This window comes from Lissotriton vulgaris, chromosome 1_1, assembly GCF_964263255.1.
Source record: "Lissotriton vulgaris chromosome 1_1, aLisVul1.2, whole genome shotgun sequence".
Taxonomy (NCBI): Eukaryota; Metazoa; Chordata; class Amphibia; order Caudata; family Salamandridae; genus Lissotriton; species Lissotriton vulgaris.
In genome coordinates, this window is record NC_141685.1 from 709,689,111 (window position 1) to 709,716,206 (window position 27,096).

At 46.7% G+C, this 27,096-nt stretch overlaps 1 protein-coding gene across 1 annotated transcript in view; it reads right to left on the reverse strand.

Moving 5' to 3' along the window:
• ASPM (assembly factor for spindle microtubules) overlaps positions 1 to 27,096 on the reverse strand; it is a 388,799-nt gene that overhangs the window by 213,263 nt on the left and 148,440 nt on the right. Inside the window, exons 16-18 of the mRNA XM_086954783.1 lie at positions 14,752 to 14,897; positions 10,647 to 10,775; positions 839 to 1,033 (exon numbers count right to left, since the gene is read on the reverse strand). Of these exons, the coding sequence (XP_086810909.1) occupies positions 839 to 1,033; positions 10,647 to 10,775; positions 14,752 to 14,897 (470 nt within the window). The remainder of the gene's footprint in view (positions 1 to 838; positions 1,034 to 10,646; positions 10,776 to 14,751; positions 14,898 to 27,096) is intronic.

A 27,096-nucleotide genomic window follows, 5' to 3' on the forward strand; every position in this document is an offset into this window, starting at 1 on the left:
CTCTCAATTTTCCTTAGCCTTTCTCGCTCCTGCTAGCCAACCTCGGATTGTTCAACACTGACCACTGCTGCTGTTCGACATCACACACTCTATTGCCTCTTCCCAGCTTTCCTTCCCCTCCCCATTTGCCCACATACTGCTCAGCGCTGGCCACCACTAGTCCTTGCAAATGCTGGAGGCTTATAAAATTATGCCAGCACTGGCAAAGCCATTAGCGGTGATGAATAATCTTGAAAGTGTATTTGCTATATCTTTAAGACGGCTGCCATGTTATGTGACGACATACCATGCGGCCCTTTTACAAGTAAAGGAAATTACATATTTACATTTTCAGGATGGTTCTCGAGTCGTGTGATGCAAAGGGGGTTGACACAACGTGGCGGGCATCTTGGAAATATAAAAACATTTTCTATAATTACAAGATGGCTGTCACATTGCCTCACATGACATGGAGGACACCTTAATGTATATGATAAACATGTTAAACAGGACAGGTGGTCGCTACTATCTTTGCCACAGTACTGGCACAATTCTAAAAGCATCAGTAAAGCCAACCTCAGTACCCTAACAGCATTGGCAAAGCGAAACAGAGTGTTCTGACAATGCTTGTTTGTCAAATAAGTGCAACACAAGGAGTAACAGTCAATTGCCTGATAACAAAGACCAATCTTAAAGTATATTTTCACTGAAAAGATTCAATCCACATTTAGATCAGGTTTACACAAAGATTGAGTTTTTTCATGGTGAAAATTACAGACATTGAATAAAATGTTTTAACTATACAGTAGCATGAGAACGCGATGGCCTGCATTTTCAATATTGTGTCATCAAAAACTACCTGAATCACATTAGCTGCATTACACTGAATAATTTTCAGCTTTTCCAGTTTCAATTCATGAGCTCGTTTCTGTGCCAGAAACCGCTTCCAGTTTTTCTGAAGGACGAGAACTGCAGAAACCATTTTCTTGAATCGGCGTCGCATCAGAAATCCAGTTACCAATGCTTGAATTTTGAGAGCGGCTTGGTTTTTCTTCTACAAAAACAAAATAAATGTGTAATGAGTTTTAAAGTAAACATGCAAGTTGGTCTGTAAACAATTATCAAGACCTATTTCCTCACCTAGTGGCAAAAGTTGTAAATATTTGTTATTAATATAAATAACTTGCTTAGTTTTGTTTTCAGTAACATTTAAAAAAGGCAAAGGATACAGAAGGATCAGATGGGTTCAACCTCCTACCATTTACAAAAACTGACCAAATTAACCCCCTCACCCACCTCCCAAAAAAGTATTAGCCATTGAAAAATATACATGAAGCTACTCTGCAAAGTTAAGAGTGTCAAAAACCACTTGCTAAGTTGGTCCTTATCCTCTAGATACTGGCAACAATGCAGCGATTAAGTCAACTCTCTGTATGAATTGATTTAGCCAGGCATGCAGACATATGACAGAGCAGATCCCCAAATGCACCATTTCTTCACCTTTCATGCATCTTAAAGGCGAGAGTGCCCTTTTCCTCAACGTCCTCTAAAAATGGTCTGACAGGACCTTTATCAAATGACCTTGATGCTTTTGAAGACAGTTGCTTTCCTTCTATACAGGGACTTTCAATGTCATTTAGTAGAGAACTACTAGAAAGGGACCGTTGAGGAGTCTCATACTCCCAATAGTACTATGGTGTCGGGGAAAACAGAAAGGGACGAGTAGTTAGATAAGTCAGTCTCTTTCTGGGCCAAAATGATTTCAGAGTATGGGGGTAAGGGGGCCGGGTGGTTGGGGGTTGACTGGAAGAGCTATCCGTAGTGGAGTCCAAACACCAGAAGATCAGTGACCACTTTTGCGAGACCCTCCACACTGTACCAACAAGCTCATATCCTCTACAAATCCATTAAGCCAGTAAGAGGGGAGGGAGGGGGGACCTTTCTTGCAAGTTAGTGATGCCAATTCTGACCCGCTGCTGAAACATGTGCATTAAGTTTTCTCATACTTTCAATATCTAATTTGTACAACCAGATTTGTACTAAAAAAGTAGACTTGGAGGAGGAGCTACGTCACCAACCAAGATGGCCGCATAGGCACCCGGCTCCGCCGACCTCCGTTTCCAGCCGGATGATCCTGCAACTTATCCTGAAATCACGCCCGACCTCCAGGGAGATGAAGCCTTGCTGAATCGTTGGGTTCAATCCCCAGACTTTTGTCGCCAGAATTGACGGAGTTATGTCTTCTTCGTGATCCTGGCCTAACGCAGCTTGTAAGCCGGGGCCTTAAGTTTGAGCCCAGCCGGGACGTAGTTGAACAACATCGGCCGTGTGACTACGATAGGGTCCGGTCTCAGCGCTGGAAGTCTCCAGATCCGATTTTGATGGCGATCGGTGTAGTTTCCTTGATGTCGTCAGACAATTGACCTGAGCGGTTGTTGAGGTTCTGGGACTCTTGGCCCGGGGACCCGGTTTGACATCGCCGGGGTCCGCCGGGCTGGGGCCCTCGCCTGCTGTCCAGGGCCACTTGGTCTACAGGACACACTCAGTTGTGACCCGCTCCGCTCATGGCTCCCCCAGGAGGACCGGGGTCCTCGGGCCTAACACTATGCTTGTGATCGGAAGAGCGGAGGCAGATCTGACGAATAAGGAGCCGACATTGCGGACTGTGCTGGCCGCCGTCATGGAGCTACAAGCGCATATTGAATCTCGATTTGATAATATGCTTGCCGATGGGCCTGACGTGGCCTGTTTGAGACCGGGCTCTGATCTTCCGCTACGTCTACCAATATCGACGCTTTCCGTGGGGTCAGGGGGGGGCCAATGGTGACCGCCCGGGGCAAGATGATCTGGTGCAGCCCTTGTGTTGTGTACCGACAAAGAGTAGCAAACTTGGTTCCCCGGAGAGTTGGTCGCACTCGTAATTGTTGTCTCCTGGGGTGGTTCCGCTTGGCCTCTTTATCCTGGAGTTTCCTGTTGGACCCGACTGGGTTGCCACAACATCCCTGCCTTCCCCATTTGCTTTGCCGCTTCTGCGGAGGAAACATCTCTTAGACAGGGTGCCGATGACAGAGGGCCTGTTGATGATCGATGCTGGTAACTACTGTTTTTCGGGCTCTCTGTGGGCTATCCTCCTCGGTACTCTTCTCGTATCCTGGATCTACAATGACTGCAGTGCTGCTGCCGGATGGTGTTTGCGTGCAGGATCGGAAGGGCCGGGGATGAGACTGCTTTGATGGGTTTGACTTTGGGGCCTTGGCGGACATGGGATTTGGATCTAGTATTAGAGTGAGGTCGGGCGGGGTTTAGTGATTCCCCAGTATTTCCTCTGTCATATCTCCTGCTATTATCTGTGCTATTCGTAGGGGTGGTTGGTGTCCGGCTGGGGAGAAAGAGACCGGGCGCTTCTACGCTTTCTCCTCCTCCACTTTTTTCTACTTTTAGGGTTTTAGTTATTCGGGGCGACAGGCACGCTGCTAGGGGGGTTAGGCCGTAGCCAACTGCAGGGGTGCAGGGCTGGAAGGGGGGGGGGGGGTTGTTTTGCCTTTATTTTATTTCTATGGCCTTTTTCTTCCTTTCCTTTTCTTCGTATAGTTGGCAAAAAGTTCCGATTGTATTGTGTATCCGTGTCAGGTGCTCTGGCTTTTTTTTCCCCCTTATCCTGATCTGTGGATGGGCGGGCTCTGAAAGCTGGCGCTTGAGGTAAACTGTGTATTGTATGGTCTTATATCCTGGATAGTATGCTTTAACGCCTGTGTCTCAATTATAGCTATTCCTGATCTGCATATCCTATTGCTCTGCCTAGCCACCGTATTAGTATTTTGATTGTGTAACACCCGATACGTTTAGTTAGTTAATTTAAAATAAAACCTTTATCTTATTCTGTGACTTCATTCTGCATTTAAAACAAACTTTATCCTGAATCGCTGCCGGACCTCAGGGATGTCGGCTGAATAGCTGTGACATATCGTAGTATACTTGCTCCTATTTTTGATTAGCGGTCCGTCCCTGTGGTTGTAGGCCCATGCTTGTAATGTTATTGAAATGAACAAAGGTTTTCAACAAAATAAAAAATAAAGTAGACTTGCAAATTTACATGTCACATCTATTAATATATTGCTATCTTTCTCTACAGTTAGCTCTGTTTGCCATTGTACCTCTAGATTAGTTAACTACAACCTCTGGGTGGATACTGCGTTGGCACAGAACAAAAGGGTAGCTAGATGCAGTTAGAAGTATCAATCAGAAACCCTGGTACTCATCTAAGATGCTTACTAAGATGGAGAAATAGAAAGAGGCAGAACTCTAGACAAAACCACCAAGATGGGATTGAAGTCAATACTGTATTATGAACAAACCAAACGGAGAAAAGAAAATAATTGATGAAGGACATGGCCCTTCTTTGGTGGATTTCCCTAAACTTTGTATTTTGTTCTCCTAGTGTTTGCCAACTCTTTTCCTGACCGGAGGACTCTGGGCACTTTTCCAATGTACTGCAGCAGGAAAGTGTGCATGCCATACCTGCAAGTCAAGATAGTGTGCTCACTTGACTGGGTTAGGTGTCGTACTGTTGAATGACCCGTAAAAAAGTACACCACATACCCAGGGAGGGTGCGACCCTGGCTAATAGTGGGATGCTATACGGATTGTGCCGCCCAACTGAATAATCTGTCAGAAATGTCTCATACTCAGTTTGGCCGGTCTCACTCAGTAGCCAACCCTGAGGGGACCACCAAACCGGGGTAGGTAATTGGCCTGGCAGTTACATCTGCATGTGCACTGTCCGGGTAGGGATGAACTCCCATGTGGGTTCTCCCTACCTAGCGGGTCGGCTCGCCCTATGGGGCATTTCCTGGGTGTGGTCGATTCTCTGGTTAAGATCGGAGGGGCTGGGGCACTTCCCCACTAAGTGCAGTGTGAAAGTGTGCGCGTGCCCTTACGATGCATGTTAGGAAGTGTTGCTCACCTGAGATTTCAAAAAAGTCGGTCATGGCCATCGGTGGGGACACATCGCCCCTATTGGGTTTTAAGACTTGGGTCCAGCCTCCCAGTGCAGGCTGGACCCAGGGGGGTCTCTAATTGGCAGAGGTAGGTATCTTTGTCAATGAGGGACCCTTGCTTCTACTCCGGGTAAGGGGGATACACTCTTTAGATAACCCCTACTCACCCCCTCTGTAGCTTGGCATGAGCAGACAGGCTTATCCTAAAAGCAATGAATGAAGTATTTGTACCAACTCTCACAGTAACATAGTGAAAACAACACAAATGGACACCACACCAGTTTAGAAAACTTAAGTATCTTTATCTAAACTAAACAAGACCAAAACAACAAAAATCCACCACACACAATTAAAAATATGAGTTTCAAAATGTTTCAAGAATTTGTACAATAGAAAACTATGGATGCGTGACTTTTCACCAAAGTACCTGTAGATGCGTCAAAGTTCCAAAAGCCAAACAGCCACAGTCGTAAAACGAAGAGATGCGACACTCCTGAGACCTTGGGGAGGCGATGCAACAGTTGTGCGACACGCAAAGGACGAATTGTACCGAATTCCGTCTGTATGGGGAGTGATGCATCGATTCTTCCAGACAGTTCCTGTTTGCAGGTGATGTGTCAGGAAAGCGTGCCGCACAGGTATGATGCGTGGAGATGCATCGGCGATCGATGTGGCGGCGTCGAGCTACGCTGAGTCTATTCTCTTCAGCAACGATCTATCGATGTGTCAATTCTAGCAGCGGCGAGTGGCGCTGCAACGGTTTTCGCAGCGGCACGGCGATGCATGGAAATTCTCCTTGCGCCGTGGAGATGCTTCGAGAAATCAGCAGCAGGAAGAGCGATGCGTCGATTTTAGTAGTTCTTCACGTTTCTTCTTTCTTCCAGCTCCCAAACAGCAGCAACAACCTCCAGGTGCCTAAACCTGGTACAGGAACCTCTTGGCAAGCTAGAAATCACAGCAGCAGAGTTCAGTGGAGCAGTAGGGGTGAAGTCTTTGTGTCCCTGAGACTTCTGAACAAGAGGCCTGCTCACTTCAGGCTCTTTGGGATCTCCTTCAAGCAGGGGACACATCACTCAGCAAAGTCCTTCTCCTTACCTTGGCAGAAACAGCAACTGCAGGCCACCCCCAGATACACAGCAAGGGCAGTACTTATCCTGAGTCTCTCCAGCTCTTCTCCTTGGCAAAGGTTCCTCTTGAATTCCAGGAATGATCTAAAGTCTTGGGTTTTGTGTCTGATACTTATACCTCAAAAATGTATTTGTTCTCTTTGTGAAAGGGGCTCTGAGCCCAATTCAAACCAGTTCTGGGGGCACTCTGCAAGTGCACAACAACATCCATTGTCAGTGTGAGCCTTGGCTCCAGACACACCACAGGGGGGGGGGGCAGAGCCAGCACTGTGGAAGGCAGGCACAGCCCTATTCAGGTACAGGTGCTACTTCTCCCACCACCCCAAATGCAGATCAGGCCTATTCAGCCTAATGTCGACTCATCCAGACTCCAGGAGCCACTGCACCTCTCCAGCCCCTGTCACTCCAAAGCCAGACAGTCAATCCACAACCAGGCAGAGGCACACAGGATGGTTGAACAAGAAAATAGCCACTTTCTGAAAAAGTGGTATTTTCAAACACTCAATTTAGAAAACAATTTCCCTAAAATATGTGTTATTAAATCCTGAGTTCAGGGATACTAAACTCCATTTTTGCATCGTATCCCTATGGGACGATATGCTTGTAAAACGTTAGAAAGCATTCCCCATTCTGTCCTATGGGGCAAGATAGCCTTTCAACAGTGATAAACTAAATTGGCAGTATTTCACTATCAAGACATTTTACACACCAGTACATGTCCTACCTTTCACATACACTGCTCCCTGCAAGGGGGGGGGGGGGGGGGGGGGGGGGTTTACATTGGGCCTACCATAGGGGTGTCCTATGTGTAATAAAAGGGAAGGGTAGGGCCTGGCAAGTGGGTGCACTTGCTCATCGACTTGGCAGTTAAACTGCACAAAGGGAACGCGGTGGCAGGCCTGAGACCTCTTTTCTGTGCTACTTATGTGAGCACAATCAGCGCTGGAAGCCCAGTAGTAGCATTTGATTTACCAGCCCTGGCACACTCAGTGCACTTTACTAGGGACCAACTGGTAAAACAAATATGCCAATCAGGGAGAACCACCTACAATATCAATTTACACAGGGAGCATATGCACTTTAGCACTGATCAGCAGTGGTACAGTGCCCAGTGTCCAATAGCCAACAACAACAGGTCAGGAAAAAAAAATAGAAGGAAGAAGCAAAACGTTTGTGGATAACCCTGCAAAAAGGGCCATTTTCAACACCCTATTACCAATGTTTTCTGGGAATGAGTGTCCCACCTGACAATGCAGGCTGGTGTGCGCAGTCGAGCCAATAGTGCTCCCAAAATTTGGGTCTGGTCTGCCATTGCAGGCTTAGGTGGACTTTGCACTGAGCGATCTCAACTATGTGTCCAGCCTGCTATTGCAGGCTGATGCGTGCAATTGCACGCTTACGCAGACTGGTCTATTTAAGTCACTAGCCATCCTGAGGGGACAATTCACTTCCATCCGAGTACCCTGAGGGTATGTCTTAAGGGGTGAAGCAAGTGATAGGTGAAAGACAGGGCAGGTACACAAGTGTTCCCTGCCAAGGTAGTCGGGAATAACCATGCGTGTTTTCAGTACCTATGAGGTTGGCTCTTCCCATAAGCTTACATGAGGAAAACGTTGATATAAAACTTTAGGCTGCAAAAGTTGATTGCACTGGAGTAGCCTTATGATGCTTCAGATAACTGGTTTTGCAGCGACAACCACTTGCCAATCGTCAAGGTGGCTTTGTCGTGATTCACGTAGAAATTTCACTACTAGAAACTGGGCATTTCTACGCTCTAAACTCTTTGGGTTCCTTGGTGCTTTGCTCCAGTCTACACTGGAGGTTTGGAAAGCACATCTGGACATTCCCCAGCGAAAGCTATAAAACACTGGGCATTCAATTGGAACGACCAACATCTGCCATTAGCAGGCTTGGCTGCAGAGAATGTGGGAGGAGGCTTTGACACTTGGCCTCTGGAACCAGATCATGGCCCCACTAAATATTACGATCTGCATTCCAAAGCCTCAAGGGCTTGTCAAGGTTGTCCCCTGTTCTCTCAGAGGTCTAAGGGAAATCAAAGATCTACTAAGAGGGACTCACACCAGCCTCCTGTGACACCTTAAGCGCGGACCCTCTCAAGTACCACATCATCTGCTGGATACCATCTGGTAGCGCAGCGTGGAACTAGGTGTTCCTAGAGACAGGATCGCCTGGTGCGGAGCCCGAAGTTTGGCGCGCATCGAAGGTGTGTGGCCCCTGCATCAGGGGGACACTGGCACACACAAGTGTTTAGTTGGAGGTGACCGAATTGACCGGTTGCAAAGCCCACTGAGGCCCACTTTGTCGATCATGCCACATCTCTCTTGTGTGACACGCCGACTGCATGCTCATTGCATGCAGTGTCCGATTCACATGTTGTGACCCTTGGAGGTGGGGGCGTAACAATAGTAGTCCTTCATTCTAGCAGGTGAGTGTGAGTGTCTGTCTGTCTGTCTGTCTGTCTGTCTGTCTGTCTGTTACCGGAATGGTCTGGTGTGGAAAATATCGACGTGCACAGGACGTTGTGCCTCATTTCCACAGAGGTATGGAATTTGCAACTCTTCTATTGTGTGAGTACCTATTGCTGTCTGGTATGGCCAAAAAAGACATACTTCGGACGGTGTGCCTCATTTCCAAGGAGGTAAGCATTTCGCAACTCGTTTGTGTGACTGGAAGTGTCTGATGCGACCCGTATCACTACACAGCCAAGGCTGTGCCCGGAGTGTCTGGGTGTGACACTGATCAACGTGTAGCAGACAGGGTCCATCCTCCATACGAGAGACCCCCCTACTTCATTCTCCGTTCATCTTCATCTTCATCTTCTGTTCTTTTACTTGCTCCTCAGCGTGGCGGACCAACTGCCCTCTCCTGACCGGCCTTCCCCGACGACCCTGTTTTACCAGGTAGCATTGCTGGCTCGGGCGGTGAGAGCGTGTAATGGGGCTGGATGAACATCTCCAAAAACTATTGAAAGCGGGTCAAGTGACTGACCTCACCCACGCACCCTGTGCTTTGCAGAAATGGGCAGGTCTCAGACGGCTTTAAAGACCTCTTGGGTGTGACCTTCTATTGTCCTCGGGCTGTGTCTGCACCGCATCCTGTGGGTGAACTTAGAGTGGCTGCCAAACCCCTTTCGCCACTGCCTCCTAACTAACCTGGTTACCTACCCCCATCTGCTTCCTGGGACCCTGACTAAGAGTGACCACAGCCGAATGCTGCCTCGTGCCCGGGGGAAAGACGTGGGTGTCTCCAGTCTATGGGCGTAGTATAGTCGGCGTGAGTTGGAGGACAGTGTGAGGCTTGGGGCCACAGGGTCTGCAGAGCGTAACCAAGTGACCTCCTGTGTATCAGTTACACCACATTAGGGTGCTGAGTGCATATGCTTGCGAGTGCTTCCGTAAGGTCTTACCGGATATCCGTGGCACCGCGGAGCAGTGCGGAGTGAGTGTGTTGATGTGGGAGTGACAGTGGGGAACTGCCCATGATTCACAACATCGAATGGCGGTTTGCCAGATATGTTGATTTCTTGCCTTAAAAGTCTTCATTGGCTTTCCCTGCGCAGCCTCAGCCCGCAGGGCTGCTACATAGTGGTAGAAATGTGTGTATGCACATATTTCTGACATAATTGTGACCTCGAACTGTATGGTGTTAAAGTAGAAGAAATGTGAGGTTTGGCCTGGGGTGGACGACGTGTTGCACCGCATAAGGGTGCAGGGGTATATATTAGGATCTTTCCCATGTGTGCATATTGCTTATGTCATTTGAACACAGCTGGACTTAGTGCCTCTAGTAATAAAACTGAATTTGATTTATGCCCCAAAATAAGTGATCTTCATGTTGTGTTTATTATTGTGTTGAATAAACGTTATTTACATACATCACGTGTGAAGTCTCTTTTGGAACACTCAAGGTAGTTATTTTGAGGGAGTGCCGTGCCATTGCTTTACACATTGCCTCTGTGGTAAGCCTGACTGCTCAGTAGTAAGCTACCCAAGGGTGAGCGCAGGTAATATACAGTGTGCGTAATCACCCGCCCCTGATGGGAGTGGTCGGTTCTGCCTGGTTAGGCATTGCATCGCCTCAAACAACCAGAAAATGCCAGTTCCAACAATTGGGCTAAGTAAACCTGCAGAATGCACCTTGTAAGGATACTCAGCACTGCAGAAGATTACTGTATAAGATACCATGTAATGAAAATGTTTACTTTTATTACTGAAGTCATTTAATTAAACCAATGAAAAACGCCAGTAAATAAATAATTCACTGCATAATTAGCAACTTAAATGGCCTTTAATGTAAACAATTTGTATAGCTTTAGTCTTCTGTTGTCATGTCTATTTATTTATTTATTTATTTATTTGGGGTCTTTACTTGTCATGCCTACTTATTGTCAAAGTCAGGATTAAAAGGCAATTTTGATACTTTTATCAGAATAAGATAACATAGTTACAGAGGAATGCAACTTCAATTGCCTATTTATTAGTAGCATGCTGGGATGGGAAGAAGAAAAAAAAACGTCCAGTACCTCAAGAAGTTGCAATTCAGCTTTCAGCTTATACCTCCTCCACGCTGACTGGATGACGCGGGCTGCCCTGGTTTCTTTACGAAGATCCAAAAGGCGTGCACAGAGAAAGGAGAGATAAGTAATAACCACCTGTGCAAAAGTAAGAGGGGAACAAAATGATTATTTACAATAGTTGATGTAGAGATGTTAAAGATATAAAGCTTCAATCAAGCCGCGCTAAATGATGCATCTCAAACACTGCATTGCAATGAGCCGTTAAGGAAAAACGGAAAGACCAAGCTTATCAGCAGTCAAGAACATCAGGCGTGGCCACGGTAGATCCAGAAAGAACAGACACATTCTATATGTTTACAATAACAATGTATTTGAGCTCCATTATGTACATTTATCTCATGTGGATATCATGAAGATCTGTTCCTTAGATTTATTTTGAGCACCCCTGAACTAGATCAACCAGAGGCATTTCATGAACGCATAACGCTAGTTTAAAAGTGTTAATCACTTCAGTTTGGTACAGAATAAATCATTCATCAGAACCCTAAAACATTTCCATTTTCTAGAATAACAATAGACTAGGACCAATTTTACATCTATTGACATTACTTTCACTCTAAAGATAAAATGATAGGACCTACATTGGGGTCTGGTAAAATGTGAATTACTTCTCTAAAATGGTTTCTACTGGCCATTGCTGTTCTTAAGTCTTGATTTGCACCAGAATGGCACCAGGATTAAACGTCAGAAAATGTTTGCAGAACAAAGGGAGCGACAAACATCTTCATCAATGCAGAGAGATTGTTCCACACAACCAGAAGTGACAACACTTACATGGCCTCACCGTGCATACAAACTAATGTGGGCACACGCCAATGCACATTTCTTAATACTTATTAGAAATACTCAGCATACACTAAGAGGCAAAAAGGTATAAAGAATCAGCAGAGGAAACCAAATGTCAGACTGAAACAATGTTCCCAGAGGTAACATCATCCTAAAACGCACTCTTTCAACTCACTCTCTACATTGCAAACCCAACAGAAAGGTAAATATTTAGGAAAGACCACATTATTACCTACCGCAATGTGCTAAAATAAAATGTTTGTAACTAAAGCCTCACTGACTAAGAGAAGAAGTACACTATAAAAAGTCACAAGAAAAGAAATGGAAACTAATTATAACTCCATGTCCTCACCAAACTCAAAGCACTGTGCAGCAGGCAGATCACTAATCACAACCAGAAATAAATTCTCAATAATGCGAACATCAATAGAGCAGCTAATAGAAGCAAAGCATTTTTCAAATCAGTCAAGCAATATGTCAACCCACTGCCGGATAATCACATACCATAGTTATTCAACCAGTCAAATGCGGTAACTCAAAATCAGTTTCGGAACAGACAACTCAAAATCAGATCCGGAACGGATAACTCAAAAAAGACATTCTGTCTGCCTCCAGCCCTCCCTAACACTGAACTCGCCAACATTTTCAACTTAACGTAGGTCTCCTCAGATGAAGACAACATTGTATAGTGAATGACCAAAACTCTTTACAATAATGCCCTCGCTTCACTACTGAGGATCATCATCACATCCACCTAGCCAAGAAACCTTCTGGACAAGCTTAAAAAAGGGTATTACGTCCTCGGCTACAGAAACCTGAACAAATCCAGATGATCACGGCACAATCAACCGATTTTCATCAGAAAAATCATCGACAAAGCAGTCCTTAGCCAACTACTTTATCCATCTATCCATCCTTTTCCCGAATCTTCACTGCACTATCAACAAATAACTACCTGGGTCCATACTCTACACCAAAATTATTCATCAATACATTGATAAGACAACTCTCCCGCCAAATCTCTACAGTTCATGATATTCAATGCTACAAAACCTGCCTAGACGTTAAACTGCTTTTTTGATGGCGTGGGCAGCCAACAAAAGTTTCCCCAATTTTACCCTCAATACAAAACTGTGCTTGAAAGGACACATTTCCAAGACAACCAAAAATGTGTGGTACCAGCTATCTTTCCTGAAAAAGTGAAAAAATGTTTACCCTAAACTAGAAGAATAGGCTCTGGGATGGAAGCAACACTTTTTAACAGACTCTCAGGAACCATACTGGCACTAATGAAAGATACATGAAACACACAAAAGGTGATGGGAGGCCGCTTTCAATAAGTCCAACAACTGACAATAGCTCGGGGTAGCACTCAAACCAATCATTCTTTTGCTCACCTCAGTGTGGACCTACTCAGTTTGGACCCAGCCATATCGAAAAAAGTCATGACCATGTTCCTCATGGGAACAGTCCAGATCGAACTGCCAAGCCAGGTCCTCCCTGACTGGAATACAAGCAAACCAGGATCGGTTTTGCTCTAGTTATGGGCTATTCACCCGGGTATAGCTTGGTTCCAGGTGCACAGTGAGCATGGGCTGATGAGCCCATAACCTGGGTTGCTTATTGTTCCGGTTCAGGGAGGGCCTAGCCTGGCAGTTTGGACTGGACTATTCTCATGAGGGGCAGGGTCAAGACTGATTTGCATTTGGCTGGGTCCCAACTGTGGTGGCATGGTGAGCAAATGAACGATGGGTTAGAGTGCTACCCTGAGCTATTGCCAGCGGTTAGACTTATTGCAAGCAGCCTCCCATCACCTTTTGTGTGTTTGGTGACTAATGAAATGTATACTATACACTATGACATGTTGCAAAAGTCTAAAGAAGTTGGACAAAACCATACTATCAGTAAAGAAATTACATTTGCTCCCTTTCCAGGCCTACATCAGTCTCAGAACCAGCTGATTCACCAAAAAAAAATTAAAAAAAATCACTCTGCAAAAAACATGCATGCAAATGTCAGAGACACATTATTCACCCCAGGCACAGATTGACACACCAGGAGAGCGGGAATTGCCCGACTGGAGACTTGAGAAATGAAAGTAGGGGAAAAACAAATTAAGCCTTCTCCATCTATGCACTCAAAATATGGAACAGCGTCCTCCTCCAATTCAGAAATAAACTGAATTCATCTGTTCAAGAAAACACTACCCCAACAAAACGGGAGCCCGGTTTATCTGCTGTAGTAAACAGTTTTAAAATATATTGCTAGGGCGTTGCATTTTATTAAGCTTTCCATTGTTTCCTACTTCGGTTTGCATTATGTACACATGGTTGCATGACCAAAAGCTGGATTAAATACAAGGATGCAATTAAATTCGCTTGGATCTGATAAACTAGTTGCCAAATAGGATTCTGGTGCAGATACTCAAAAAATGTCCATTTATTCAGATCGCTAGATAACACAGCACTATGAACACTCAATCACTCGCTTTAGTTTAGCGGACTACAAGAAAAAAAGTACAAATACCAGTGAGCTTGCAAAGTACATAGAGGCCTGTCTCCGCCTCCCAAAAGTCGACTTTTTATCTTTTGTGGCAAAGAAATTACTAGACACACAAATGTTTAATATTTTCTGTTTTCCTCCTATGTTCGAGATTTAGGTAACTAGGGCTGTGTTCAGGTCTCCTATTGAAAGACTGGTAAAGAACAATGCGAATATATTGCACCTGGCTCATGACCAGCAGCTGAAAAACATTCCAGTGTAGATATTGTAATCGAACCAAAACTACTGCAGGGTCTGTGAGGCAGGCACTCCTTTGAAAGGTAGGGATAACAGAATATTGAACATGAAAGTGGAGAGGGCGGGATGTAAAAAGGTGCACACAATGTTAACATAATGAAAACAAGTAAAACATAAAAAGAAACTTCTGCATAAGCATATTCTACACCAAAGATGACAATTATAAGATTGTTTGGCTTGTAATAAACATTATAACCCGATGCCAAGGGCTATAAGCATTGTTAGGGTGGGGTAGGGTTACATGTCGGAGCCACAGGGAGGGAGGAGTTTGACAGCCAGTATAACCCGAAGCAGGAGAGAGATATAGTCTTTAGTGCATACCACACACTAAGGGTAGAATGTTAGAAACTAAAAAACGGCGACAAACAAAAGGATTGGCTTGTTGGGGTAAAAGGTACTGAACCGGAGCCACGTCCTGGTCTGAAATGCAAATCCCACAGTGAATGCTCCGATACATGCAATATACCTTTTCATCAGGAATGGTGTTCGACATATCCGAATGATTAATCATAGCTGGGACACCACCAAGATCTGCAACAGCAGCATTCAATAAATGAAAATTCTTCTTCTCGTTTTCCAGAAGCTCTTTATACTTGGCAGAGTTAGTAATGGCTGAACATAAAGAGAAGTCTATTAAACACTGTCCACTTTGAACAACGAAACATGAAAAACAGGTCAAACATGCTTGAGAAATGCAGTTCAAATGTGATAGAGTTAAAAAAAGAGCGTGGAGGGTCAAGAAGAAATCCAGGTAAATGTTCCCCAGCATCCTCATAGTGACTTACAAATATGTTGCACTGCAAATGCATAAGTCATACATGAAACTATGGAACATACTTAAACCAATGAAGCACAGTGTTGAGGTCTCATCCTAAACAAAACAGGCTCAATTAAAGCACGAAACAAACCTAAGAGGGAATGTGCATTCGAAGTGTCCTGTCGTCATATTAGGCTCTAAACAAAAACGCCACAGTAAAGCCATTATAAAGTCAAAACAAAAAGACTGGCACTGAAGGGAACTAGCTTGTGTGGTTATGTGCTCCTTGTGGGACAGCAAAATGCAGAAACTCAAAGTGAAGTAAACCAGTGGTTTAAGTAGGCTGGCCCAATGGCCCATGCGGAAGAGGGCAGAAGCAGCAAAATGTGAATGGCACACCAACAGGCTAGTGGATCAAGAGGGGTGGCTGAAAGCTGCTATATGTAACTATATTATATGGATTTTGGTAAAATCAAAAGTTCTTGGCTAACACCAGACCTAAAAACGTTCAAAGGTACAGGAGCAGGATGCATCAACACAATAAGCTGCTGGTGTGGCAGCTGCGATTTTGTTCTGCCACTTTTTGCTTTTATAGTTTTATCTAGAATCAAAATTGAAAAGTGGATGCAGCTTAGATTGCCATATCACAAGAGGAGGGCCATTACCTTGGCTACCACTAATTAAACTACTAAAAGGTAGTGGGTAATCATTGCATTTAAGCTGGACGGGCTGTCCTCTGAGACAGTAGCAGAACAACATAATTAAGTTATGCTGATAAAAGACATGGGGCCCTGAAACGAATATTAAGAATGGATGGTATTCACAGAGGTTCACTTTTAAGGTCAGGCAGAAAAAAGGGCAGTGTTGGTTGGATAAAGTTACAGACAAGAAAGAGCAAATGTTTGTAAATAGTATGACAGGAAGTGAACACACTCATCCAATTTTCAGATCCTGAAAACAATAAAGCAGGTTAGTGATACTGTGTGAATAAACAACTGCAGCAAAAATCCTACCAACTACCTTTAGAGGTTCAGCCAAAATGCTTCCCTAAAATACTGCATAGCCAAACTGCTTTCCTTATCTAAATTTGCTCTCCACTTGCTTTAATCAGCTCTCCACACTATAACAATAACAACGACAACAATTTCCAGCTGTAATGTGCTAATGCATGTAGCATTAGCACACTGGAGAGACATGGGGCAGCAAGCAGGAGCAGAGAGTCTAGTTGTAAAGAAGTCCTTGATGCAGTTCAATGTAAGAACTCGAGTGGTGGCATAATGATGCACCCAACAATGGTCCACAGTCCAAGACGTGAGTGACAAAGTCCCAAGTAAATGGCTGAAAGAGGCTGGTTGAAGAAAGCCAATGATTGCACCCAAAGCCCACTCTATGCAATAGCATGCAAGAGGCTTTTTGACAGCTCTGCAGTCACAACCCATACTTAGAAGCACTTGGTATTGCCTTGCTCCCTGCAAAGCCCCCTCCCAGCTACTCGTCTGTCCTTGATGATCATAGCCCTCTTTTCTTCATGCACATGAGCCTTACTTCTGATCGCCTCATATTCCTGCACAGCTCAGTCATGATATAAGGTTATATTTAATATCCGCTCAAATGCCAGGAATCCAGGGCTTCAGATCAGATCCCAGAAGCAGCAAATAGCGACAGTTTATAATTTAAGTGGAAAAGAGGAAGATAATAGATTACGCACTAGAACCAGCATAAACTCAAGTGGCTAGAAGCGGTTTGTTCAAATGGTACTAGCAGGCAGAAAAGTGGCAAAATAAAACAAACCGAAGGACAGACAATAAAGATGTTATCATGGAAAGACCTAGCAAACACTGTGCGGCACGCCAGGACATCAACCAAGCTAGGCACAGAAGTTGCTCCATGTGCAAAAACTACTCAGTCATTGGACTCTGTGATGTCTCTCCTCCCTGCACTGTAGGTCAACAATCATCTGTGAAAGCTACGAAGATCTGTCCGACATGGAATGAGAAGTCAAAGGAGTTGTACTACTAAATAGGTTTCTGTCAAGGTGGATTAGACAATGATGCAGCACTGAATTCCATAAAGCAAAGGCATAAAAAAGGAGGTGGATTAAGAGAGCATAGTGCAATCAAAAAAAACTAAAAATGTTTAGAATCAATAAAAAGAAACACTCCAGCAAATTCTAGCAATTAATAAAGGACTTGGAGGAATCCGTTTGCCCAGGTCTCATCTGTTCTCAGTTGCAGGATTAAGTAAAGCATACAAAGTTACTGCACGCTAGTTTTCGGACGGTCACAAAAAATTAAAAAATAAATAAAATAAATAAATAAATAAATAAAAATAAAAAAGAGTGCTACTGCCCATGTGGCCAAGGCTTTGGTATCCTGTTTGACAGAAGGTAAATCGATTATGAAAGGTTGAGCTATTAGTCTTGTAAATGACAATTTTTTTTATTTATGTGTTGGTTTTGAAAATGGCGAAATTAATAGCGTTGTCATTTACAATGCCAATACTTTTAACTTTTGCAAATGTGACACCTATAGCATTTGTAATGCAACATGTTTTGTATTAATGTGACTTAGATGTATTGATTTTACAAATAGCAATGGCTTTTATTTTTTTAAAATAATTAATACTTAAATAAAAGTTATTGTAATTTATAATGGCAATAGCTTAAACTTTTGTAAATAACTTTTGAAGATTATGTTCAGTGTATTTTATTGTGACGAAAATCCAAGAACAGAAGTGAAATATTAACATTTTTTTTGACATTTGTAATAAAGCTTGAAACATGAGAGAACATTTTTGAACCAGTTATTGTTGAATGGTTGCACAGATTGATGCTGTGGTGGCAAGGAGTGATGTTGTGGTGGCGACGAGTGATGCAGTGGCGTTCAGTGATGTTGTGGTAGCGCATAGTGATGTTGTGGTGCCCCTGAGTGATGCTGTGGTGCCCCTGAGTGATGCTGTGGTCGTGCGATAGACAGAGTGAGGGCGATAGATAGCTAGAGGGAGGGCGAAAGATAGAATGATGGCGAAAGATAGAGTGAGTGCGATAGACAGAGTGAGGGCGATAGATAGACAGATAGATAGAGTGAGGGTGATAAATAGAGTGAAGGCGATTGACAGCTAGAGTGAGGGCGATAGATAGAGTGAGGGAGATAGATGGATAGAGTGAGAGCGATAGATAGCTAGATACAGTGAGGGCGATAGATGGATAGAGTGAGGGCGATAGAGAGAGGTGGCTTCGTGGTGGACGTGGTGGTGGCTGTGATGGTGGACATTGTGGTGGTGGACATGGTGGTGGTGGACATGGTGGTGGATGTGGTGGTAGTGGACGTGTTGATGGTGGTGGATGTGGTGGTAGTGGACGTGTTGGTGGTGGAGGACGTGGTGGTGGTGGAGGACGTGGTGGTGGTGGAGGACGTGGTGGTGGTGGAGGACGTGGTGGTGGTGGAGTTGGGTGTGGTGGTGGTGGACGTGGTGGTGGTGGACATGGTGGTGGTGGACATGGTGGTGGTGGACGTAGTGGTGGTGGACGTAGTGGTGGTGAATGGGGTGGATCTGGTGGTGGTGGATATGGTGGTTGTGGTGGATGTGTTGTTGGTGGTGGATATGGTGGTGGATATGGTAGTGGACACGGTAGTGGTGGACACGGTGGTGGTGGACGCAGTGGTGGTGGACGCAGTGCTGGTGGACGTGGTGGTGGAGATAGTGGTGGGTGTGGTGGTGGATGTGGTGGTGGACATGGTGGTGGTGGACATGGTGGTGGTGGACATGGTGGTGGTGGACATGGTGGTGGTGGACATAGTGGATGCGGTGGTGGATGTGGTGGTGCCCAATGTTCAGAGGGGACTGGCCCCTTCACGAAGCAATAGTTGTGTTTACACAACAGAGCTACCGGTTGCTGTGTCAGTTGTCAAAGGTTGTTTGGGTTTAGAAACCGGTTCTGTGGCACTTCAAACAAGGTGTGCATAAACAAACACTTTGTACTTATAGCCCTTTCTTATGAGAAGCAAAGCTGGCAGTCTGTTACTGACAGCCTTGCTTCTCGTAAGCAAGGACTGTACGTACAAAGTGCGTGTTTATGCACCGCTCCATTTACCAGCATTGCAGGTGGGTGAGGAACTACAACCACATTACGTAGATGCTGCTACTTACTGGTACTCACTAAAGACATCTCACCCAAGTCTGTGGGTATTTTAGCTCCCTTCACGTAAACCCACAAAATAAAGTAGTAGACACGAGAGCACTGCCAAGAACGCCATTCACCTCAAAATTAAAAAATGTCCACATTAAGCAAGTCACACAGCTTAATCATCGTGTAATATACAAATGGCATTTAAATGTGTACGCACGAGACATACAATCATTTTTGTTACTTTGGCTGAGAGACAACTGGATATATTGTGCTAGAACATCACCAAAAACAAAGACACAAACATGTTTAGTGGGATGTGCGACACGTTCACGGGAGCAACCCATCACAGTGATCGGAAGTACATGTACTTGACGTCTTTCCATACCCATGTAGAAGAATTATGAATGAAAAGGTTTCTGTGTGCTGTTTATTAATTTTTTGTGTCTCTGTGTACAGAATGTGCGATTTTGCGTGACAGAATCCAGAGCAGGCGGTCAGGCGTTACCACTGATTTACACAACCCAATGTAATAAATACAGAGCATTAAAAACAAGGCAGGAAGAGAGGAGGGTGACAGGGGGAAAACAAAATGAGAGGGGAAGGAGACAGAGAACGAGAGGAGTACACACAGACATTGGCGTATAGAGAAAGAGACGTACAACATGGCTGCCTAAAGTGCGTTTATGTCAGTATCTGGATTTAAATGGGTGACAAAGGCCCCCGGCATTTCTGAAAACACGCAAAATGTTTCAAATAAGGTGTACGAGTCTTTGTGCAGTGGTGACATGGTTCACAAAGGACCTCACTATTTAAGGCAAATGACTTGGAATGGAATCCAGGCTTCTTTCTTCCGCAAATGCAAATATAAAACGCCATACATGATGACTTCATTCGGGACGTTTTGAGCCAGCACTTACAATGTTAAACAAGTAACAATGGGCCAGTGAGGCGATGCGAGAGAAAAGGCAGGCGCTGGAGAGGGAGGGGGTGGGCTGCCCATATGGAGAGGGAGGGGGGTGGGCTGCCTGCTGGGCTGCCTCTGATGATCGAATGCGAGTCACGGAAGGAGCGAGAGAGAAGGCAGGCGCTGAGGAGGGAGGGGGTGGGCAGGGTTGACAGCAGAAAACCACAGAAGTGAAGCTAGTGGGAGAGAAACGCAGATAAGGAGAGAGGTGAGAAAGGCTCAATTGACAGGACAAGCGGCAGTGGGGGAGGGGGGGAGGGGAGGCGGGGAGCGGATCCCTTTGAAGTAGCTCATGGCCTCGCAGCCGTGATAAGGGAAAGCAATTAGGGGGGAGGTGGGAGGGAGGCTGATGGCTTTCTGTGAAGCAGGTAGGCAGGCGGCTCGGGAAGCAAATGGAGAGCGCATGCATGGACGCACATGCACTTGGCAAAATCCGCCTTTTAGCTTTCTGGTTTAACAGCAATAGTTCTCTCTACGAGACCTAAAAAAGGAAGATCATGTTTAAAAAGTATTTTGTAATTTCTGCGGGCAGCTTGGGATTTTTATGGGCAATGGATGAAAAGAGGGAGGAGCAAATCTGTATGGTTTCCTACACAGCGTACTCCGACGTATGCAGCGTAAACAATTAGCTCCTTCATTTGGTTTTAAGGTGCTGGGCATTCGCCTGTACTAAGCTGGTCTTCATAGACTGTTCTGAGGGAGATTAAGAGGAAATACTTTGGCACAGGACTCAAAAGAGCGAGTCTGTACGAGCAATGGAATTCTTTCCAGTAAGACCAGATAAATATGGAGGCAAAATTTGCGAATGCACTGCTTCTAAATGAGGCGGTTGTGATGAAAAGAGCTTGTCCAGAAATGACAATCTGCCCTGCACTGATCCTTCTCCATTGTATTACAACTGCCTCAGTGGGTGGACATGAGGGCTTAGTGGGAGACACTACTATCCTAGCTGTATGGCTGGAGAACGGGAGGGTCTTTTGAATAGTAAATCTTGAAAGAACTGCTCTTTTTATACCCTGCGATTGCCTCATTACTCTAATGATATTTCCCGATGGATTCCCCTAGAGTATAATGCTGAAGTAGCAGACCAGCTGCTGTGAGAAAGTGCCATCTTTCTTGCATTGGTATGCCCCCACTTTTTGCTGAACTGCTGATTTGCTTTGACTGAGTGTGCCCTGGGCTCCTGCCAACCAGGTGCACAGGGCCCGTTTTCCTTCCCTAAAACTGTGTTGAAACCAAAACCCAATTGGCATCTCTGGCCAGCTGTCACCCCCTAGTAAATGGTACCCTAGGCACCCAGGGCATGGTGACCAGAGAAGACCCCTAAGGGCTGCAGCACTTCTTATGCCACCCTTGGGGGCCATGTACCCTGACACCGACACACTGCCTTTGCAGGCAGAATGTCTAAGTGCAGAACCAAACAGAGTTGACATGGCACACATCGCTGTGTTCTATGCCCACAAAACCCACTGCCCTGGCATACCTCAGTCACCCCTCTAGCAGGGTGCCCTATGCCAGTGGTGGGGGCACAGGTGCATGAGCCCTGTGCCCCTACAGTATCCAGGGCCATTCCTGGACACTGTAAGTGCAGTAATGCCATTAAGAGTATATGGTACTGGGTGGTCGTCATTACGAACTCCACAGCACCATAATGGCTACACTGAAGAATGACAAGCTTGGTACCAAACTTCTCAGCACATTAAACTAGCACTGATGCCAGTATGGGATTTAATGTGAAAACCTAACCTACAATCCAGGTCTGGACTGAGAGGCTGCCTAGGCTGCCACACAGCAGACATGTTGCTGGACCCCCGAGTGGAGAGCCCCCGCTCTCCTGGGCCTGCAGCAATGCACATCCTGGGCGAGGGGCTAGGTCTTCTCCCCCAGGATGGACAGGTGGAAGCTACAAAGGCCTGCCGCCTTTGTGAGCTTCTCCAGGCCACTTGCTGTACTCAGCAACTGGCCCCCACCAGTTCTGACCCCCGCTCTGGCGGGAAGACTGGCAGGAAACCTTACGTCAGGAAGTGGGGTGTGCCAGCATGTGACAACCCCACCCCTCGGGTGGGAGAGGCGAGGTGAAGCACGACCTGGGGTTTCGACCATCTTGAAGATGGGGAGCCCTGCCCAATCATAGCTAGGCTCCTGCCCCCCTCCCACAAGAGAGGAGCAGACTAGGGGGTGTACCCACCCCAGGACAGGGACCTATTGGTCCCTGCCCTTTCCCTACCTTGAACGCCCCTAAATTCAGTATTTAGGGGCACCCTGAATCTTCCTTCCTCAGATCCCGATAAGAAAACCCGAAAAGAAGATCAAGAAGAAGAAAACGCGCCGAGCAGCTGCTAACAAAAGGACAACACCAACTGACTTGGCCCCAGCCCTACCGGCCTGACGACCCTAGAGCCTGCCCCTGCTAAATCCCGGCGACTCCTGCAGACAGCAACCTTGGAAACCCGGAGGAGCTGCCTGCCTTGACCCTCTCAAAGATTCTTCTCCAAGAACCCAACTTACCTCTCGAAGTGGTGGTCGCACCTGAAGAATCTCCGTCCCCGAGCCTGCAGCCTTTGTTCACTTTGTAACTGTCTCCTTGGATAACATTGAGCGCCTGATGGCTCAAAAGCACCCTGCACCCAGCCGCCCGAGTGCTGCTGGAAGTGCAACTACTACCCTACTCTACTTCCCCACTTGGCCTGAGTAAGTGACCAGAGCTCAGCTCCCACAGCCACGTAGCCTGCTTGCCGCCACCAACCAAAGGCCCCCTACCCTCCATTGGATTACATTGGACCTACTCTCTCTGCACACGGCTGCCCCTGTGCCGCTGAGGGTGTAACAACTGTACCTTCCCGACCCTGGGAGACGTCTGAGTTTATGCCCAGAACCTTAACCTCACCAGTCGAGTACTCACCTGAAAGCGGATAACTCACTTTCCTTCCATCGGCTAACATTGACTGGTTTTCACTGAAATTTCTTCTAAGTGTCGATTTTTGCAACTTTAAAATATTCTTCTAAAATCAGCCAAATAAGGGATTCCTTATTCCTGGGCTCACCCTTTCAGGTTAATCTTTAAATGGAACGGAGCACTACAGCAGCTTAGGACCCTACGGGACACATGTGCACTATTGGGCATTGACCTAGACGCGGACTCGAAAAAGGAAGATGTAGCTTTACGGCCCTCGCAGGAGAGATCACCGCACACCTCACGAGATGGATGGCAGCGAGTGGGACGCAGACGCTCGTCCAAAGCGTCTCTCAAACCAGATCCGGCAACAATGGCACAGGAATAGGCATCCGCCATCCAGGAGGTGTCCAAAGACACAGCGGCGTCTGACTGATGCAGCGCCACAAGGGGGTTTCTCTTTGCACTACTACCACGCGGGTCTGGAGGGGGGACGGGAGGGGGCCAACGAGGGTGCCATTGCTACGCACTCCTCTACGTAACGTTACCACAGGCCTGAACTGTGTATTGACTGGCCTGGGACTATGACAAACACTTGGGAGTTCATGGTTGGGGTTAGGGAATGGGAGATGGCGGGTGGAGGGTGTTGGTGTTCAGGGGAAGGTTGGGGGTTGGCGACTGGGGGAGTTCTCTGTTGGAGTCAGGGTGGGAAGGGGGGTCCAGGTCCATGAGCGCTTGCATGTGTGTGGCAGAGTGGGGTGTCTGTTGATTGGTGAGTGGCACAGGTGGGGCGACTTCTAGCAGAGTAGTCAAAGCCTCGTGGCTGGGTGTGACACAGGAGAGGCACTATGCAGGGACACAGAGCGTACAGGCTTGCGACTGAACTACGTCTCCTCACCTTGAATGTCCGGGACCTCAACAACCGGTGAAGCGGAGGGCAGTTCTGTCGTTCTTGGAAAACTCAAAGGTCAATATTGGTCTTCTCCAGGAGACGCATTTATTGTCCAAGGATTGTCATAGGCTGAATCCCGCAGCTTTCCATTCCAATTTTTCTCCTCGGCCCCCACTAAAACGGCGGGGGTAGCGATATTGGTGGACCAGCATTTAGGGGGGAGGGTGTTGCAAAAGGGAGCCGAAATAAGAGGGAGGTTACTCTCCTATAGATTTTCCCTGGGGGAAACCACATTTACAGTTAGTTTAGTTTACGCACCTAATGAGGGTCAGGAGAAGTTTTTCCATCAGGCGCTTTGTGAGGCAGCGGCGACACCCGACAGACATGTCTTAGTGGGTGGGGACCTCAATTTAGTGTATGATAACTTCCTGGATAGATCAGGGCAACGCTCATCACAAGCAGGAACTTTATCTGAAGGGGGGGCTGGCCAGGCTGGAGGAGTTGGGGCTGGTTGATCTCTGGCGCAGCTTTCATCCCGGAGTCAGGGAATTTTCATATTACTGTAATGCCCATAAAACTTATGCGCGGGTGGACTACTTGTTGTCTTCCACATCCCTTAAGGCGCTTGCGATAGGGGCAGAGATAGGAGATGCGGCGCTCTCGGACCACGCGCTGCTTTCTGTGTTGTTCTCCTTCCCACCTGTGACTCGGCCTGCGCGTTGTTGGAGGTTGCGCGACACGCTGCTACACCGCAAGGATGTTGTGGAGAAAAATCAAAGGGACAATTGTGGACTATTTATCACATAACCACACTTCAGACACTTCCTTAGCAACACACTGGGAGGCACTTAAGGCAGTATTGCGAGGTGAATTTGTCTCAGTGGCAGAGAGGGCGAACAAGAGAGAGGAGCTCACGTCACGGACGCGTGAGCTAGAGCAGATGCACTAAAGAACTGGCGCTCCAAGGGTGTGGAGGCAGCTTCGCCTGGCGCGACAGCAGCTGGCCGCACTAGATCAGGACCGGGTGGAATTTGCGGCCCTGTGAGTGAGGCATATGTAATACCCTGGGGGGGAGGGGGGGGGGGGGGGGGACTGGTTGGTGGGAAGAAACAGGTGCGGGCGTTTGCTCAGCAGCGACACATGGTACAGGAGATTGCTACTCCGGCCGGGGGGGCGGGTTACCGAAGACGGCTCAGCAGCGACACATGGTACAGGAGATTGCTACTCCGGCCGGGGGGGCGGGTTACCGAAGACGGCGACATAGCAAAGGCTTTTAGCGACTTTTATGCCTCCCTATATGCAGGGGCGTGGCTTGATCCCGACGACGGCAACGCCTTCTTGGGATCTATTCCTATTCCATCCTTGTCTAAAGACCAAGCAGACCTCCTGGACAGCAAGATTCATCCCGAGGAGGTAATATCGGCTATTTCGCGCCTGAAATTGGCTAAAGCTCCGGGGCCGGACGGCTTTACGGATATTTTTTATAAAACATTCTGTTCTCAAATTGCACCGTTACTGACCGCCCTTTTCAACTCGTTAGCAGACCCTGGCTCGATCCAGAGGGATTTGTAGGATGCCACCATATCGGTCATCCCTAAACCTGGGAAGGATCGCACTCAGTGCGGAGCCTATCGACCAATATCCCTCCTCAATGTCGATCTCAAAATCTATACTAGCATTCTGGCAGCGCGGCTGGCACCGCTCAGGCAGGGGCTGATCGAGCCCGATTAGGCAGGGATTATTCGGCAGAGACAAACTGCCGACAACACTAAGAGGTGTTCCGGTGGAATGATATAATTACTTTGTATAGTAACCATAAAGCATAATAGTAATAGTAAAACAAGGGTTGTGGCGGATGTCAAAGAGAGAAATAGACGCTCACAGTGAGGGTATTTGGATGCAACAATTGTTTATAAATGAAAATCAAAATATATACATTACAAGAGTATTATGGTGCAACAAGTGTCCCCAGTGTATGTTTAAAGAACCAAAAAGAACATTTGAGTGCTTACTGGTGACAGTATTTATAAGGTTTCTGTGCAATTTACAAGGAAAGCGACCATTCTGAATATATACAGGAAAGATTACATCCCCCACATCCCTTGTTTTACTATTGCTATTATGCTTTATGGTTACTATACAAAGTAATTATATCATTCTACCGGAACCACTGTTTCCTAGATTAAGTATACACCCTGGCTCCTTCGTGAGTAGGGTCCCCTTGTTCTTGCATTTCGACAACACTAAGAGGGCTTTACATCTGATAGAAAAGGCCATGCGAACGTCTGGGGAGTATATGATGCTCGCGATCGACGCCGAAAAAGCGTTCAATAGGGTCCATTGGCCATACTTGGAGCAGGTCTTGATGAAGGCAGGGAAGGGGAGAAATTTCGAACTTGGATCCTGAATTGTTATACCTTCCCCACGGCGACTGTGCGAGTCAACGGGTACTCCTCGCCCCGTTTTCCCATTGAACGGGGGACGCGGCAGTGGTGCCCCTTGTCGCCTCTGCTCTTTGCGCTTTATATGGAGCCGTTGGCACAAGCACTGCGTTTGGACCCGAGAGTGAAGGGGATTAAATTCGGTGCCTACGAGCCTACAATCAGCTTATTCTCTGACGATGTCCTCATCTCCTTGGCCTCCCCTGGTGACTCCCTGCCGGCCTGTGTTAAGATCCTGGATAAGTTTGCTGTTGTGGCGGGCTTTAAAGTTAACATGACGAAGTCGGTGGCACTGGACCTCTCGCTTGAGGGGCATACCCGTGCTTATTTGCAGGAGCATGCCCCCTTCCGCTGGGCGTCGGAGGCTGTCCCGTACTTGGGGATTCAGCTAGCGGCTACTCTGCAAGAGACAGTGAGTATCAACTATGCTAGGCTACGTCAGACGCTCTGTAAGGAATTGGGCAGATGGAGGCATCTCCCGCTCTTCCGCAAATCCTGTATTTATTTTGCGCCATTCCGCTCCGGACCCCCCCCCCCCCCCCCCGAGGGCTGGATCCGCCAAACCCAATCGGAGCTCGCTTAGTTCATCTGGAACGGTAAGCGTCCTAGAAGGAAGCTCAGTCTGGCAATGCTGCCCCCGGAGAGGGGAGGTCTAGGTCTGCCTGACCTGATGCTATATTATCAGGCGACCCAACTCCGGACCCTGGTGGAGTGGAGCAAGTGGGATTCAGAAAA